General features: G+C 39.9%; 1 protein-coding gene across 1 annotated transcript in view; it reads left to right on the top strand.

The window, feature by feature from the left end:
* Positions 1-19,480, top strand: part of CCDC191 (coiled-coil domain containing 191) — a 108,327-nt gene extending 88,847 nt beyond the window's left edge. The window contains exons 14-17 of the mRNA XM_021007151.2: positions 1,139-1,282; positions 6,786-6,938; positions 8,507-8,661; positions 18,870-19,480. Of these exons, the coding sequence (XP_020862810.1) occupies positions 1,139-1,282; positions 6,786-6,938; positions 8,507-8,661; positions 18,870-19,014 (597 nt within the window). The 3' untranslated portion in view covers positions 19,015-19,480. The remainder of the gene's footprint in view (positions 1-1,138; positions 1,283-6,785; positions 6,939-8,506; positions 8,662-18,869) is intronic.

Below are 19,480 nucleotides of genomic sequence, written 5' to 3'. Positions count from 1 at the left end.
GTGCTCTTGTAGATATAGAAACTTTCCTGGTCCCTCCTCCCTCCACTCCATCTTCTTGTTTAAAAGGAGAAACCACTGTAAACCCTTTTCAGAAATGACCTGACTCTTGCCTCTTTCTAACAGTTTCACAAGTGCTTCCTCCTGGAAGGATGGCTCCGATTCTCAGAGGCTCTCAGAGGAGCGTGCTTGTCCTCTGAGCTTGCCAGGCCAGTGTATTTCATCCTACAGCCTCACAGAAGGCAGAACACACACACCCCTCCTCCCCGCTGTTTTCAGAGCTTGGCCGGAGTGGTTCTGATGGGAGGCCAGGGCTGACCAGGGCTTTTTGTTCTCTGGTCCCCCACAGGGAGGACTTGCAAGAGTCCCAACCTGCCAGCCCTCTCTAAATAAAGGCCGGGCATGAGAAGCCAGAATTCTGCCACGGGGTCAATCGCAGAGGAGGCTTTTGTTCTTGTCTCCCCTGGCACTATAACCGGGGGAATCCCAGGGGCTCAGGAGCTGGCTGGCTTGTGCCATTCACTGTGGACACTTTTTGTCCTTAAGATCTTTTTTAGGGCCTGTTTTCAGCGAGGAAGAATAGAATGGAAGAGCTGGTCTCTCAACAGGCCATGTGGTGGCATTTGATTGTCTGCCCGTGGGCCTTTTCCCAGGAATGATCAAACACTGCCCGTGCTGCCGGGCAGGCCTGGTGTCCTGTGGGCCCTGCATGTATACACGCGTGTGTGTGTGTGTACATGCGCTCCCTCAGGCTCCACTAGGAACAAGGCCTGTGCCCCCTGGTGGTGGGGAGGGCTGGGGCCTATGCAAATATTCCCTGCCCCCGCTGCCTTCCTCTTCCTAGCTCTGAGGAAGCCACAGGGAGGTGAGGAGGGACAGAAGGAGGGACCTCTGTCCATCCAGAGCTGCCCAGGCACCTCCCAGGTGACCAGGGACCCCTCCCCACTGTCCCTGCTGTGGCCAGACAGGGCAAGGGTGGACCTCCCACATTTTCAAGGCAGCCGGCACCCTGCCGGGGGTGGGTGAGCCCACCACTGGGCCACACTGCTGTCTGGGAATGAAATAAAGCTGGGCACCCAGACCTCCTCCCTGGGGGGTGCAGGGCAGCCACTAAAGCCTTGGGGGTCCCTTCTTTCCCCAGAGAGAGCTAGAGAAGCAGAGGAGAGCCGAGAGGAACCAGCAGCTCCAGGCCAAGGCCAAAGACCATTACGAGCGGGCCCTGCTGCGGGGGAAGGGCCTGGAGCCCTGGAAGAGACTCCTGAGTCAGAGCAAGCACAACATGGAGGTGAGGGGACCCAACCCCAGCACGCACACACAGCCCCTATCTGGAGCAGGGGCCATCACAGGGCCCTATGTCGTCGGCACAGGGGCTAGGAGCTTGGATGGAGAAAAACTATGGATGGATGGATACAGAGATAGGTAGGTAGGTAGATAGATAGATAGATAGACAGACAGGTAGGTAGGTAGGGAGACACAGAGAGAGAGAGAGAGAGAGAGAGAGAGAGAGAGAGAGAGAGAGAGAGAGAGAGAGAGAGAGAGAGAGAGGAGATACAAAGATAGATAGAGACAGATAGATACAGAGATAGAGACAGACAGATAGATGATTGAAAGATACAGACAGATACAGATAGATGATAGATTGATAGAGATAGCTAGAGAGATAGAGAGATGTCAGATGATACAGAGATAGGTAGACAGACAGATAGATAAATAGAGTAGATAGATAACAAACAGACCCACAGACAGACAGACAGATGATAGATTGACAGAGACGGATACATACAGATAGGCAGGCAGATACAGACAGAGGGTTATAGATAAATGATAGAAACAGATACAGACAGATTGATATAGATAGATAGATGCTAGAGAGATAGAAAGATAGAGATAGATGATAGCTGTAGATTATGATATATATGTATGTATTTTTTCCCTCATCTAAATTCCAATCCATGTCACATAAAAAAGGATTCTGATCCAGGATATCTTTCTACATGGATCTATGTAAACTCTCGATCAGGAGAGCTTATCCTTTTTTTGTGTGTCATGGACTCCTCTGGCAGCCTGGTGAAGCATATGGAGCCCTTCTCAAAATAATATTTTTTAAAATTCAGAATTGAAGAAAATGCTAAATTTTGGTTAGAGGTTAGTGAAAATAAAAATATATCTGTGTGTGTGTGCTATACACAAATGAAGATATAGCTGTGTGTATATATACATAAGACATATATATATTATGTATATATACACACAGCTATATCTTCATTGATATATATGTATCTTTATTTGATTGAGATATATATGTATCTTTATTTGCTAACCTCTAACTGAAACTTATATATAGATATATATTTTCACTGACATCTAACTGAAATTTATATATGTAGATATATATGCATAGATATATATCTACATATATAAAGATATATCTGTGTATATATATTTCTGTTATAGAGAATTTCAGTTTTATATATATATATATATATATATATATATATATATACAGATATATAAATATGCACACACACAGAGATAAGTCTTTATTTTCACTAACATCTTACTGAAATTTAGCATTTCCTTCCATTATGAATTTTTTTTTAAAAAATATTATTCTGAGAAGGGGTCTATATGCTTCACTAGGCTGCCAAAGGAGTCCATGACACAAAAAAGGATAAGCTCTCCCAATCAAGAGTATCTTTTTTGCAAGGTAAAGAAAAGACATTATAGATATACATAAACTCATCTAAAATAGAGGCTGCTGGCATTGTTCTGATTCTTATATTGAGTTATAGATGAGCAACATGACATTCAGTGAAAAAACTAAGTTGCTCAAAATTGATTTTAAAAATTAAATGTGTAGGACTCTTTATAATAGAGGCCTGTAACATGTACCCATTTGACAAGTTTGTCCAAATTCTCATTAAAATGATTAGTCATTCAGTTGATGAGCATTTATTAAGTACCCACTATGTGCTGGGCATACAAAGAAAGGCAAAAGACAGCCGCTGCCTTTGAGGAGCTCACCATATAATGGGGAAGAAAACATTCAAACCACCATGTAAAAACAAGCTATATATAAGATAGATTGGAAATAATCAACAGAGGGAAGGCCCTAGAATTAGGAAGGATTGGGAAAGGCTTCCTGCAGAAGGTAGAATTTTAGCAGGGACTTGAAGGAGACGAGGGAGAACATTCCAGGCATGGGGGAAAGTCGGTAAAAATGTCCTGAGCAAGAGATGGAAGGTCTTATTGAAGGAATTGCTAGAAGAACATTGTTACTGGATCAAAGTATGAGAGGGTTAGGTATAAGAGGACTGAAAAGGCAGTTGGGGGAGGGTCACTCATCTAGGTCATAAAGGGCTTTGAGCATGAAACAGAGGATTTTTCTATCTGATTCTGGAGGTGATAAGGAGCCACTGGAGCTTACTGAATAGGAGGGGAGACATGGTCAGAAAAATTACTTTGGCAGCTGGAATGGGGAGAGACTTACAGGCTAGCCAACCAGCAAGCTATAGTAGCGGTATGGAGGTGAGGTGATGAGGGCCTGCTGGGAGAAGAGGATGGTAGGTATGACTGGAGAGAAGGCCATATGTGAGATATGTTGGTAAAGTAGAAATGACTAGACTTGGCAACAGATTGGATATGTGAGATGAGAGCAGGTGAAGCTAGAGGATGATACTGAGGTTGCAAATCTGGATGACTGGGAGTATTGTGATGCCTTTGACGATAATGGGAAAGTTTGGAAGAGGGAGAATTTGGAGGGAAAGATAATGAGTTCAGTTTTGGATATGTTTAGTTTAAAATGTCTATAAGACATCCAGTTTAAGCCTGGGGCAATTGACAATGCAAGACTGGAGGTCAGCTGAAAGTTTAGGGGTGGATAAATAGATTTGAGAATTATCAGCATAGAGATGATTGAATCCATGGGAGCTAATGAGATCACCAAGAGAAATAGCATAAAGAGAAAGAGGCCCAGAATAGAACCCTGAGGGATACCCTCGGTTAGCAGACATGACCTGGGTGAAGATCCATCAATGGAAAGACTGAGAAGGAGCAGTCAGATAAGCAGGAGAACCAGGAGAAAGCAGTATCACACGAAAAGAGAGTATCAAGAAGAGGGTGCTTGAGAGCATCAAAGGCTGCAGAGAGTTCAAGAAGGGAACTGAGAAAAGTCCATTGGACTTGGCAGTGGAGAGATGACTAGTGACTTTGGAGAGAGCCGTTTTGGTTGAGTGACGAGGTCAGATATCAGAGAGTTAAGAAGAGAGGGGAGGAAGTAGAGGTGCCTATTATAGATGGCCTTCTCAAGTTTTGCCACAAAAGGGAGGAGAAATATGGGATAATAGCTCATTGGGATGTATGGATAGAGTGAGGTTGGGAGAGACATGGGCATGTTTGTAGTCGGTAGAGAAGTGGCCAGTAGACAGGAAGGATTTGAACTCAGATGTCTATTCCGAGTGTAATGATTCACTGTGCCTCTAATTCTAACTGCAGATGTATGGTGCAGTAGATAGCACACTGGACTTGGAGTCAGGAAGACCTGAGTTCAAATCCTACCTCAAACATCGGCAAATCAGTTAAATTCTGTTTGCTTCAGTTTCCTTATTTGTAAAATGGGGATGATAATAATAGCATCTGCCTCTCAGGGTTTTGTGAGGATTCAATGAGACAATAATTGTAGTATGTTTTGCAAACCTTAAAATGCTATACGACTGCTGGCTATGATATTGATGATGATGATGATGATAGTTTTGTAGTATAGTTTGAGATCCAGTACTGCTAGCGCCAGTTTTCCCCATTTTTTTCCATTACTTTGAGATTTTTGACCTTTTGTTTCTCCAGGGGAATTTTGTTATTATTCTTCCTAGTTCTGTAAAGTAACCCTCAGGTAATTTGATTGGTATGGTGTTGGATCCCTAAACCAAATTAGGTACTATTGTCATTTTTATTCCATTGGCACAGCCCAACCATGAGCAATTAATATTTTTCCAATTATTTAAATCTTTCTTTTTTCTGCAAAGAAGGTTATGTTGTTGTATTTGTAGAATTCTACTGTATACCTTGAAAGATATTTAAGAGAATTTCCTTTTCTTTCTCTTTCTAGTGGATTTTATTATGTTTAATATGCAGGAAAGCTGGTTGTAATTTACTTTTAAAACACTTATCCTATCTTTCTAGCCTGGTCAGATCTTTTGGGATCCTGAGTCTTTCATCTATGTTAGCTATCTCTTCTAGCCAGAGAGTATCTGGAAATATAAATCTCTGGATTTGTTATTCTCTGATTTATTCAGGTGCAACTTCATTTTGCCTTCTCGTATCAATATTGATATGATTCAGTTCCTTCAGTAGTAAAAGATCTCACATTTAGATTGCTAAGCATTGAGTTATTGTTTGCAGACAGCCTAATATCCTCTTCAAATGGCTCTCTATGGCTATTCTGTGTCATTCTGAGCCCCACATATTAGGAAAGACATTCATTGATAAAACACATGGTGAAGGGTCTTGAGATCATGCCACAAGCCCTAGCCAAAGGAACTGGAGATATTTTTTGGCCTGGGGATAGCTGTCCTCAGTTATTTTAAGGGCCCTCACATGGAAGACAATTGGACTTCTTCAGTTTGGTTCTGAGGGTAGAACCAGGTGGAAGTTGCCAAGAGGAAGATTTAGGTTTGACTGTTTAAAGGGAAAAAATCCTAAAAGTGAAGATCTGTCCAAAAGTACAATGGACTACTTGAGGAATTTGTGGTCTTCTAGCCATTAGAGGTCATCAGTCTGTAAGTAGCATGTGGATTGTGTAGAATGGAGAATGTGACAGAACCATCTATCTGGCTGCTCAAGTTTCTCCCAACTCTAAAACTGTCATTTCAGTAATAACATTTAAATTACAAAGTGTATAGATGGATATTTGGCTCTTTTTTCAATTATGTCATTGTCAAGTAATCAATGAATAAGGATTTATTAATAACCTTTTGTATTCCAGGAACTGAGCTAGCTGCTAAGAGTATAAATACAAAGAATGATGCAGTCTCAATATTCAGTGAACTTACATTGTGATGGGGGAGACCATAAGCCGAAATTAAAATAGATATAGCATAAAGTTGATAAATATGCACATAAAGATAGTCATTAAACACAATGTTGTTTGGGATGGAAGGCACTAGCAGTAGGAGGTGGAGTGTGGGAGGTGGTAGGGAGATCAGGGAAAACTTCACGCAGAAGATCATGCCTGAACTGCACCTCAAAGGAAAAGAAGAGCTCTAGAAGGTGGAGGTAAGGTATATAAGTACATAGGAAAAGTGAATTCATTTGGAGTTGATGCCTCCAGAGAAGGAGACCCAGATAGTGCCAGCCACTTATACCCAAAGCTTCATTCATTCAAAGAGTATAGTTGGTAGCTACTTAGTCAGTAGCCTTAATAACCAGACTTTTGGGACAACAAATCCCAGTGCACCCCTCCCCCACCGCCTCTGCCCTTTATTAGACTGTAAGCTCCTTGAGGGCAGAATGTCATTTTTTAAATTTTTTTGTCACCAGCATCCATCACAATATCTTGCATATAATAGATTTTAATAAATGTTTGTTGATTTGAATTGGCATTTAAAGATCATGATGTAATTCTTAACTGTTTAAAAAAAATAGGGCGAAGGAAGCTCTTTGATTACCACATGAATTAATTTTAAGATTAATCCCGCTAGCATCTTTACAAACAGAATGGAGTTGTGGAGGATCTTGCAAAGACAGTGTGTTTCTAAAAACAACTTCCTTTTCTTTTTTCCAAAATTGTCCAGGTGGCAGAAAATCATTATTGCTCCACAATTCAGAGGAAATACCTACTGACCTGGTTCCATTATAACCAAGAAAGCCTGGCCAAGAAGAAGGCCCAGGCAGATAAACTTTACTCCCAGATACTGCTTAAGAGAGCCTTTAGGAGCTGGTTAGAGGTAAGGCCAAAAGCAAAAGGCACTAGAAATACATCAAATGGCTGATTGCTGTTCAATGAAATGAAAAGCAAATAGAATCTAGATTGTCTCCAGTTCATCGTGTTCTGGGAATTTTTCACAGATAGAGCTGATTCAGACAATTCAGGCAGACAACATCCCAGCCAAATATACCAACTTGAGGATAATATTCTTTTTGTGTAAAAAAAATTGAAATCCTCCTTACTAATTAAGGTTGCCTTAAAAGTCTCATCAGTTCAGGCCTCATTCATAGGTCATTTCTGTTTCTCATTCCATATCTGTGAAAACATCCTTATTGTAATCTGTTCCTGTTATCTTTGTATGTAGCTATTCTATTATTCTGGCTTTTAAAGGCTTTATGTGTTCTCATGCTCTCTAGGCTTCCTGAGCTTTTGTATATGTCTTCCTCTCTGGACATCCACTCTTATTTTCTCTAATTCTTTATCCACTGCATTTGTTTTTCTCATTACTATTCCTGACATCTCTCTCTAGTACAAGGATTGTACTGGAAGAGACAGTTCTTTCATGCAGGGCTTCCCTGTACCAGTGATTCTCAAACTTTTCAGTCTCAGGACCCCTTTATACTCTTAAATTGTTGAGATCCACCACTTTCCCCCCAGTGGGTAGGAGGTGTTCAGGGGGACCACTTGTATATGTGGTTTGTATGTGTTGATATTTACCATGCTGGGGCAGCTAGGTGGTACAATGGAAAGAGCACCAGGTCTGGAGTTAGGAAGAGCTGAGTTCAAAATCTGACCTTAGGCATTTACTAGTGGTGTTACCAAAGGCAAGTCACTTAAGTTTGCCTCAGTTTTCTCATCTATCAGATGACCTGGAGAAGGAAATGGAAAACCACACCAGTATCTTTTCCAAGAAAACTCCAAATGGGGAAATGAAGAGTTGGACATGACTGAAAATGACTGAACAGCAATTTATAACAGTAGAAATTAAAATGTTTTAGTATTTTTATAAAAATAATTTTAATCTTGTGCCCCCCACCCCTGAAAGGGTCTTAGGGACCCTTCGAGTCCCCAGACCATGCTTTGAGAACTGCTGTCCTGTACTAATGAAGGGTTGACATCTTCTCCATGGATTCTTCTTCTTTTTTTTTTTTTTTTTGGTGAGGCAATCGGGGTTAAGTGACTTGCCCAAGGTCACACAGCTAGTAAGTATTGAGTGTCTGAAGCCAGATTTGAACTCAGGTCCTCCTTATTCCAAGGCTGGAGCTCTATCCACTGCACTACCTAGCTGCCCCTCAATCTGTTCTTGCCCTCAAGGAGCTTACATTCTGTTTTTGTTTTTGTTTTTTTGGGGGTTTTTTGGCAATTGGGGTTAAGTGACTTTGCCCAGGGTCACACAGCTAGTGTCAAGTGTTTGGTCTGAAGCCAGATTTGAACTCAGGTCCTCCTGACTTCAGGGTCGGTGTTGTATCCACTGTGCCACCTAGCTGCCCCGACATCTTCTCCCAAATTTATAGTCTTAAAGAGTTGTCTAAAGCAACAAGAGGTTAGATCACATTTCTTACTGCTATTCTTCTCTCCTCTTTCTAGTACAAGGATTCTCTAACTATTGCAGAAGAAAAAGCAAGAAAATTTAATGCTGCATTTCTTCAGAAGAACATTTTTATGTCGTGGCTTAATATGGTCCGTGAGGAAAAGATTGATGCTCAGAAGAAGCTTCAGATCGCCATCAGGCATAGTGACAGGTAAGCCTGTTCAGCGTTCTAGAAACAGTCAGCAACCTTGCACCTTGCTATACAGATTACAATGTACACCACTGATTGGGTGAGCAGAACGAGGAACTAGAGGATCAGGGTAACTATCCCAAGAGGAGGTGTCAGGAGACTTTGGTCTTAGACCTTAGACTTTACCATTTTGGGCCCATTTTCCCATCTGCAAAATGGATTTCTTATCTACTCCACAGAAGATAGTGGTAAGATAACATGAGCTGACATAAATGAAAAAGGAAGAAGCTTATAGAAGTATAAGCAGGTGCTATTAATTATTATTGTTGCTGTTATATTACTGCTTATTACAAAGAAACTCCTTTATCCTACATCATCAGGTAATGAGAGGAAATGTGGAACCATGGATAAACAGAGGGCCTTGGAGCCAGGAAGACCCAGGCTCAAGCCCTGCCTGTTAACACCTAGTGGCTTTGTGACCCTGGGCAAGCCACCTAACCTCCCCGTGCTCTCCATCAGTCATAAACACTTATTAAGCACCTGCTATGTGCCAGGCAGAGAAAGTGCTGACCTGTACTGGGAAAGGGACTCTCCTTACCTAGGAGTTCCTTATACCAGTGAAATCACAGGTCTTGTCCCTGTCCCATCATGGAGGAAGTAAATTCTTTGGAACTGAAGCCTGCCCTTTTAAATGTCAAAACTTTTATTTGAACTATCTGTGATGAAAACCATTATTAAGTGGAGTAAACATTTCCTGGCCGCTTTATACAGATGATTCTGAACATAATTTTACTCTTCCTAGATAACTCAGGATCAGCATTATGAACATTAATTATTTTACTGTACTTTAACACCTGTTTCTGGGCAAAAGAAGGCAAAAGCTCATCTATGAGAGCCAGGGGTCCCCAGGACACAGTCAGACCTGCCTGTGGGGGGAGGAGGAGGCAAAGGTGAGGATGATGGCTGGAGTGCAGGCCATGTGAAGAGGGGACAGCTTCTTCCCCTTTGTAGTTTCTAATTTGTTTTGGGCTGGGAAACCAAGGAACCAGCTATATGTTAAAAAAGAATAAGTAGACTTTTGGACATCTATTTTAGCTATTTCAGAAACTTTTTTCTTCCTTCTAGTTGGGGGAGAGCAGCCTTCTAGAGATAATGAGATTACCAGATAAATGTCCTTTGAGATGTTCACTATAGCAATCATATAGTTCATTACAGCATGCTTTGTCTAAACATCCTAAGACCATTTTTCTGTGAAAATGTTTGCTTACACCAAATTGGAAAGTTGATGGAAAATATCCCTTTGACCCATCACCAAAGTTCTCTTCTCTGGTTTCTCTCCCAACCCCATCTCCTCAGCATACCAGAGTGAAAAATGCCCTGGATTAGGATTCAGGAGGCCTAGACTATAGTCCTGTGACTTTGGACGGGAAGGTTCTCCACCTTTCTGGCCTCACTTCCCTCTCACTTGCCAAATGATGGGATTGGATGCTGTCATCTCCAGCGTTTTGTGACTGCTCCTCAGGGCTCCCATCCACACTCCTGTGCACCCTGGAGTGTAGCCTCCCGAGTGTTTCGGAGCCTCCTTCTAGATCTTCAGCATTTGTGGGGATGGGTTCAGCAGGGACATCCATTTGGTCTGTAAGAGAAGCAGCCTGAAGGGCTTGGGAGGCACTAACTCAGGACGGGTATGGGCTTTCAGAAGGAGTGCCATTTGCAATCCTGCAGCTTTAATACCTGTGTAGGTTTATTACACCTAAAAGAAGGGTTTTCAATTAACAAAATAATAATATTGACATTCTGTGGTGCTTCGTTATTCTATTCTACAGAGGCGGCTGATAATCTCAGTCCCCCCAGACTTGTTGCAGTAGAACGATGTGGCATAGTAGAAGCTCTTGTCCTTGGGCTTGGGCTTTAAGTTGCAAGAATGTGCAGAAAAACAGTTTGATAACACTATGGAGCTTCATGTTATTTATCTATATCTTCCAGATCATTGTATAAATCTTTTATTTTTCCATGCTGAGACTAAAGCCAGAAGAACATTTCTCTCTCATAGTATCAACACCATTATTTTGAAGTTCTGTAATCAGAACTCAAGCTCCAGTCTGACTCTGCTCAGTTGTACTTATTCCACATTAATTTGGCTAGTAAAATAAAACATAGACATTAATATAGGGTAATTTTTATAACACTGCTTTTCTAACCAGAAACACACTCTCTTTTTTTTTCTTTTTTTTTGTTAGGCAGTTGGGTTAAGTGACTTGCCCAGGGTCACACAGCTAGTAAGTGTTAGGTGTCTGAGGGCAGATTTGAACTCAGGTCCTCCTGAATCCAGGGCCGGTACTCTATCCACTGCGCCACCTAGCTGCCCCGAGAAACACATTCTCTAATAGAAATAAGTATATCTCATTTAATGTAAGGCACTGTTTTTAGGCATTGTAGAGGGAATAAAAGGGTTGCTCCCAACCCTCTAAGAGCTCAAAGTTTCATTAGAGAAGATGTATAGCATAACTGTACATATGTCCAGTTAAATAGCAGTCCAGGACTGAATGCCAAATGAGTATTATTGAGAGTAAGTGCGTCATGCTTTCAGAGAAGGAAAAAAATCACTTCCATCTAAAGTAGTCAAGGTAGGCTTAATGGAGATGCTATTAAAAAATAAGTAGAATTCCCTTAAGTCGAGAGGAGAAAGGAGGGTTATTCCTGGCAGGGAGAAATGGTGTCGACACATATATGTGGAGGCAGCCAAACACCAAGTTTGTCTGAGGTTCAGTGAGAACACTACTTTGCTGGAGTGAAGGGATTATATGGGGGAGCGATGCAAGATGAGGTTGGGAAGGGACATGTTGTGGCAGGCCTTAAATGCCCACACAGGGTGTTGGACTTTGTCCTGTAAGCATTAGGCAACCAGGAAAGGTTTGGAGGAGGAGTCTGATCAGGTGGTGCTAGTGAGTAGGAGGTGTTCAGTGTGGCCACTTAAATTATTGCAACAATCTGGATGCAAATGCAAAGGGAAGGTTATGGCAGTGTTTTCTCTGGCAGAAACAGAGGAGAGATATAAAAGATTTGACAGGACTTGGTAACAGTGAATATGGCAGGATGAGGCAGACAGAAAGAAATTCTGACTGAGCTTTAGAACTGGGGTGTTTAATTAAGTCAGGGTACCATTAGCAGAAATAAAAAAAAGTCAGGAAGGAGATGTGTTGAGTTTTGTACCTAGCCCAGAATAGGAACCATGTACATATGCCTCATCTTCTGTCCTAGATTTTAAGCTCCTAGCGGTAGGAGACTGTCATTTTAAATTTTTATTTAAATATTCTACATTTTTTTTATTGGTTCTGTGATTTCATCAGCTAAGAAAATTCCCTGAGTGGAAACTCCCCTCACCACTGCAGATAAGCCCTTGCTCTGCAGTTTACTGTGGAGAGTTAGAGAATTGCCTGAGGGACAGGAACAGGTGGGGGCACTCAACCAAAAAAAAAAAACAACAACATTTATTAAGCACCAGGCACTTTGCTAAGGAGCTAGGGATACAAAAAATGGGCAAAAGACATTTTAATAAAGGAGAGAATAAGCAAACAGGAATCAAAAAAACAAAAAACTGAAACCCTCAAAGAGACTGAGTTCAAGGCTAATTGCAGATAATTAACTAGAGACCAACTTCACCATATGCAGTTTTTCTGGCTTTGTCCCACCATTTTTTACAGATTTCCTGGAAATTCACTTCTTCAAATTGAAATTCAATTCCTTTAAAAAAAAGAAAAGAAATTCAGTTCCTTTTTCACACCCTTTGTAAGTGACATAGGGAGGACTATGGGCGATAAGGACACTCGGCCCAATGCAGTGAAAAAAACATTGGAATTGAAGTTCAGTCATCTCACCTCCCTACTCAACACACTCCAGTGGCTTCCTGTTTTTTCCAGGAATAAATCCAAAATGTCCTTCATGACCTAGCCCCCTCTTACCTTTCCAGTCTTCTCACACCTTACTCCCTGGCATGGATTCTTCAGGCAAGTGGCCCTGGCTTCCTAGCTGTTTCACAAACAAGACACTCCATCTCTTGGCTCCAGGCATTTTCTCTGACTGTCCCCACCTGAAACTCTCTCCCTTCTCTGCTCCAACTACCAACTCTCTGACATCCTTTAAATCCCAATTAAAATTCCTTCTTTTACCGGGAGCCTTCCCCAACACTTCTTGATTTCTTCCCTCTGTTATTTCCTTTTTTATCCTGTATATGGCTTTTTGGTTATATGTTTGTTTGCATGTTGTCTTCTTCATTAGGTTATAAGCTCCTTGAGGGCAGGGACTGTGTTTTGACTCTTTTTGTTAGCCACAGGCTCTTAATAAAAATGTTGATTGATTGGAGGCACACAGTCTGGGTACCAGCTTTGCCACTTAGTACTTTGTGACTTGGGCAAGGTTCTCAGCCTCAGTGTACTTATCTACAAAATGAAGGAACTGGAGCCTTAAATCTGTGACACCTACAAAGAGAGAGAAGAATGAGAGGAGCAAGGGAGGAGGAGGAAAAAGGTATAACATTAGAAGAAAGAAGCATAAAAGAGCAAAGAGAACCTTTTCTTTTTCTAAATCCTCTACTTTGTGTCAGTTAGCTTTGAGGTGAGTGGACTTGCTGGTTCAAGATCAGAGATGCTTGAATAATTGTGGCTTGGTCCTATAGTGATGGGCCTTTTCTGACATTTTTGAACTCATGGTTCCAGAATTTAACCAAGAACTAAAAAAAAAAATCTTTTTGATTATGTACTTAATAAACATCAACAACACAAGCATTTCAATATATAAAGAAAAAAGGAGTATTTTGTATGAAACTTCACATTTCTGTTATCTAGTTTGTTTTTTCCACTAGGTATATCTTAGGGGTTTTGTTTTTTGTTTTTATAAATGCAGTTTAACATGGTGGTCCCAGCTTTGACTTGCTTCTTGGGTCCTGTTTTGAACTATCTCCAGCTCTCTTCTGTGTATTTTTATAATGTTTCATTGTCACTTTTTTCTTTCTTTTTTTAGTATCATTATCATTACCCAGCTCTACCCTTTAAAAAAGAAAAAGAAAACCCTCCCTAGTAGCAAATAAATATAGTTTTGCAAAATAAATTTACACATGCACCATGTCTGAAATTTTATGTCTAATTATGCTCTCCTTATGTATCACCTCCCTGCCAAGAGGAGAAGCATGCTTCATCATCGATTATCTGGAGTCATGATTAATCATTGCATTGATCAAAGTTTTAAAGGTTCTCATAGTTTTTCTTTACAATAATTTAGTCACTGTAGAAATTATTTCTCCTGTTTCTGTTCACTTCATTCTGTACAGTTCATACAGCTATTCCAGGTTCCTCTAAATCTGTCCCTTTCATCATTTCTTACATGTATATTCCATTACATTCATTCACCATAATTTGCTTAGTCATTCTCCAGTTGAGGAGAGCAATCACTTTGTTTCCAGTTATTTGCTATAATAAAATGTTTTTGAACAAATGTTTTTGTGCATACACGTTTTTTCCCCCTCTTTAAATTTTTTTTTGGTGGCATATGCCTCATGATAATATTGCTTTGTCAAAATGCATGCTATAAGAAATGAGAAACAAGTTGATTTCAGAAAAACCTGGAAAGATATCTATGAACTGATACAAAGTGAGGTAAGCAGAACCAGGAGAGCATTGTACACGGTATCAGCAATACTTTATGCTGATCAACTGTGAATGACTTAGCTATTCTAAGCAATACAGTGATCCAAGACAATTTCAAAGGACTCATCATGAAAAACACCATTCACCTCCAGAGAAAGAACTCACGGAGTCTGAATGCAGATCAAAGCGTACTGTTTTTCACTTTCTGTATTTTTTTGTGGGTTTCTTTTTCCTTTGGGTCTGTGTCTTCTTTCACAACATGACTAACATGGTAATATGTTTTGCATGATTGAACATGTATCACCTATATCAAACTGCTTACTGTCTCAGGAAGGAAGAAGTGAGGGAGGGAGAAAGAAAATTTGGAACTCAAAATTTAAAAAAAATGTTAAAAATTGTCTTTACAAGTAACTGGGGAAAAATAAAATGTTTAAAAAGTATTCAGAGTTTAGTAAACTTTTGCTGTATACTTCCAGATTATTTTTTAGAGTGATTGAATGACTTCACCAATCTACAAACAGCTCATTTGGGTGCCTATCAAAGTCACATCCCTTCAAAAAAATTGGTCATTTTTGCCAGTCCATTAAGCTCATATCCTTTGACCATTTATCTATTTTAGAATAGCTTTTCTTCTTACATATTTGCATAAATTGCATAATATCTATTTTGGATATCCAACCTCTATCAGAGGTCTGCTGTGAAGATTTTTTTTCCCCATCAACTTTTTCTTCTAAATGCATTGATTTCATTTGTAAAAAACATCTTTTATTTTATATGCGTAATCAAAATTGTTCATTTTAATATCCTATGACTTTCCCTATCCTCTGTTTGGTCAAGAATGTTAACCTTATTCATAGTTATGAAAGATAACTCCTCACCCCCCCCTCTAATTTGTTTGATAACACCTTTTGTATCTAGATCTCCTATCTAGTTGAAGCTTATTGTGGATTTAGTATGAGATGTTAGTCTAAAACCTAATTCTGCCAGACTGGTGTTTTCCAGTTTTTCCCAAGTTTTTGTTGAACAATAAATCCTTCCCAAGTAAGGTAGAAGTCCTTGGGTTTATCATACACAATGCTACCATGTTTGCTTCTGGTTCTTACATACCTAATCTGTTCCATTGATCCACCTTTATACTTTTTAACCTATCCCAATAGTTTTGGTGATTACTGCTCTATAGCATAATCTGAGATTTGGTTCTGATAGGCTCCCTTCTTTTGTCCCTTTTTTGGCTATTTTCCATTTCTCTAGAGATTCTTGACCTTTTATTCCTCTAGACAAATTTTGTTATTATTTTAACTTGTACCATAAAGTAACCCTTTGGTAGTTTGATTGGTGTGACACCAAATCTGTAAATTTAGGAGGTATTGTCACTTTTATTATATTGGCACAGATGAAATGTGTGGTTTCTAACTCTCCAATTATTTAGGTCCTTACTTCTATAAAGTGTTTTGTACTGGTACTCATATGATTCCTCCCTATCGCCATAGCTGAACTCCTTGATATTCTGCATATACAGTATCCAGTTATTTTGAATCGAATTTCTTTTTCCATCTCTTCTTGATAGATTTTGTAGGTAATAGAAAAAGAGGCCAATTATTTTATGGGTTTATTTTATATCCTGCTACTTTACTTAAGTTACTTCTTCAATTAATTTTTAATTGACTCTCTAGGGTTCTCTAAGTAAACCATCAATCTATCTCTTTTTTGTCTATGCCTATTCCTTCAGTTTATTTTTCTTGTCTTATTGCTAAGGGTTAGCATTTCTAAAGCTCTGTCAAATAATAATGGTGACAGCAGACAATCCTTACTTGACCCCTGATCTTATTGGAAAGGCCTCTGGTGTTTCTCCCTTTCGGATAATGCTAGCTCTTGGTTTTAGATAATTATTTACAATATTACAAAAAGGTCCATTTATTCCTGTGCCCTTTAATTTTTTTTAACAGAAGTTGGTGGTGTACTGTTGTGAGAAAATTACTTTGTAATATGTAAAATGTCATATATTTCCTCCTCCATAAAACCATACCTTATGTTCCCTCCACCTTAACCACTACCATTACCCCCCAACCAAACTGAAAGTGACTGCCATTTCTACAAATCTCAGAGCATTTTGTCCACACATCTTCTATACACACAGAGTGTCAGACCTTAAAAATCATATAGTCCAAAGCATTTCATTTGACATAAGAATAAAGTAGAAACTTGAAACTAGGTTATTCCATTCTAATGTCTCATCTCCCTATAATAAATTGGAAGTTCCTCTGAGGGCAGGAACATCTTTGTATCCTGACAAACTAGCCCAGGAGTCTTGTCAGTCCATATATGGCAAATATTTGATAGCCAAATTCAACAAGTGTTGATTGATGCTTGTTGAGATGAAAATGAATACATGTTTCCTTTGAATTGATGGTGGAAATGTCTGGCAGATAGGGTACAGACCTGGAATTCCCAGAAAAGGAGAATGTGCTAATATAATAGAAATGACAATACTACCTAACTTTAATTTTAAGATATAGTGCCATACTAAATGATCAGAGGGTTACTTTATAGACTAGACAACATAACATAATTCATCTGGAGAAATAAAAGGTCAGGAATCTCAAGGGAAATAATGAAAAGAGGGAAGAGAGGATCTAGCAATACCAGACCTCAGACTATACTGCCAAGAGAGGGGAAGGAATAAGCAAATAAGCATTTACATAGTGCCCACTCTGTGCCAAGAGCTCTGCAGATATTATCTCATTTGATCATCACAACCACCTTGCAAGGTAGGTGCTATTATCTTCCCCATTTTACAGTTGAGGAAACTGAGGCAGACAAAGGTTAAATGACTTGCCTAGGGCTCCCACAGCAAGTGTCTGAGGTCATATTTGAACTCAGGTCTTCCTGACTCCAGGCCGAGCACTCTTATCTGCTGCCCCACCTAACTACCTACCAAAGAGTAATCATCAAAACTATCTGGTATTGATTAAAAAAATCTAAAAGTCGATCAGTGGAATGAACTAAGTACAGAAGACCCAGAAGTAGCACATAGTAGCAGAATATTCACTAAACCCAAAGGACAAAGACTCACTAATCAACAAAACTGCTAGGAAAGCAATCTGGCAGAAATGAGGCTTCATCTCATATACAGTAAGCTCCAAATGAATACATTACCTAAATCTAAAAGGTCTCATCACAAACAAATTAGAGAAGGGAAACATAACCTTTCACAACAATGGATGGGGGAGAATTCCTGACCAAAGGATAAGATTGTCATGAAAGAGAAAAACGGACAATTTTGATACCATAAAATTGAAATTTTTGTACAAAATTAGAATTAAATGAAAGACAACTAGTTTATTGGGAAAAGACATAGGAGAATTGTAAAGATTTTGGTGTAAATGAATATATGGTCTTATGGGGTCTAACTTTTCATTTCCTTTTTGCATATTCCTTCGAATTAACAGAGTAACCATGTCCTACCATGGCACAACTTCATCAGAAGCCTCTTTTCTAAAGAGAGAATCAACTTGGGAGATATTGTAGGCCTGCAGGGGTCTGGGGGGTGCCATTCAAATTCCCTGTACCTCTGTCTATGGAAAAGACAACATTATGATCATGGAATACAGCCAAGGTATCCTGAAAGCCCATGGGATAGGAATGCTTATTCCCATGGAAAGAGACCCTCAGCTGCAAAGCCAGATAGTTCACGCTTCTATTTTCCCAGATCAGAAAGTTGTTTGGGTTTTGTTTGTTTTTTCTCTTTGGAAAAAGAAGAAGCAACAACAGGATTGCTGGGCAGACTTTCTTGTTTTGTGATTAGATTTTAGAATTCCGGTTGCCTGCCAGCTCCCTGAATAGATTCAAGTTTTAGAACCCATTGTTAACTTCGATTGCGTATCAAAGAAACTTCACTGTTCAGTGACTGTTTTTTGTTCCATGAGTCTTAGAAAGTGGTCCCCTTCTGCAGTACCCATGGCCAGAGGCTGCTATAACACAGGGGCCAAGAATTTTTATGCTGATACTTAGTGCTAACCAAACCCAAGGGCTGACCTCACCTAGCACTTTGCTTCATACTCTCTTTTTGCCTGTATGTACTATCATGAGTCATGTTTGCCTGTGTTGTTGCTTTCTGCCCCTACCAGGCCACGAGCTTCACAAGGGGAGACACAGGGTTTTGTCTAAAACCAGGGCTGGGGAACCTGTGGCCTTGAAGCTACATGTGGCCTTCCAGGTCGCTGGGTGTGACCTTTTGACTGAGTCCAAGTTTTACAGAAGAAATACTTTTATTAAGGGGATTTGTTGGGTGATGTTTGGATTCAGTCAAAGGGCCGCACTTGAGGACCTAGAGGGCCACCTGTGACCTCAAAGCCCTAGATTCCCCACCCCTGGTCTAAAGTCTGTATCTTCCACACCCCCTAAATACTGCTTTGCACAAAGCAGGTACTGGACAATGGGAAGGGGATGTTCTATCCAAGGGTTTGTTCTAAAGGAGTCTCACTCATGGAAGTAGTGTTGTATTTTTAAAGTTTGCAAAGTACTTCTTAACTACAAATAGAGAAAATAACCTTTTCTTTTGTATTTTACTTTCTCTGTTTCTTAAAGGAGAATTCTTTCAACCATATTTCAGACATGGAAAAAACTTCCAAAACTTATGAAAGAGGAAAAATTAAAGGAAGAAAGGAGGGAGGAACTCCGCAAGAAAGTAGCTGAAATCCTTCCAGACTTCAGGACTGTAAGCTCTGTGTGAAGATGAGCAAAGCAGGAACGTTAAGCTCAAGCATCTTATGGATGAACAACTTCTCAGTGCCAGGGAAAAAACATCAATAAGTATGGGGCCTTTAGGAGAATTATCGTTGGCCCCTAAGGCCTATTTAGATGTTATTACTTAATGTGTTTGCCAGAAATTATTTGGAACAAAGGACGACTTGGAAACATTCTGGGATCTTAAATTTTCCTCCTTGCTTTCTGCTACATTGCTAATCAAAGGAGCTTGCCAGAAGCTTTACCACAAAGGGGTCATTCCATAGCAGAATTTCATAAGCTCTAGATTATCTAAATTCACTTCCCATGATCACTTGGAACCACTCTTTACATGCAGACTGCCTGATTTTATATCATTCTGAGCACATGGAGGAAAAAAATGAGCCTTGATAATCTGACAAAGTATGTTGTAATACAACCCTACCTATAAATAAAGTATTTCTGGAATGGTA

Source organism: Phascolarctos cinereus, unplaced genomic scaffold (genome assembly GCF_003287225.1).
Source record: "Phascolarctos cinereus isolate Bilbo 61053 unplaced genomic scaffold, phaCin_HiC Scaffold_726;HRSCAF=1367, whole genome shotgun sequence".
Classification (NCBI taxonomy): Eukaryota; Metazoa; Chordata; class Mammalia; order Diprotodontia; family Phascolarctidae; genus Phascolarctos; species Phascolarctos cinereus.
This window is presented reverse-complemented; position numbering and strand designations above follow the sequence as displayed.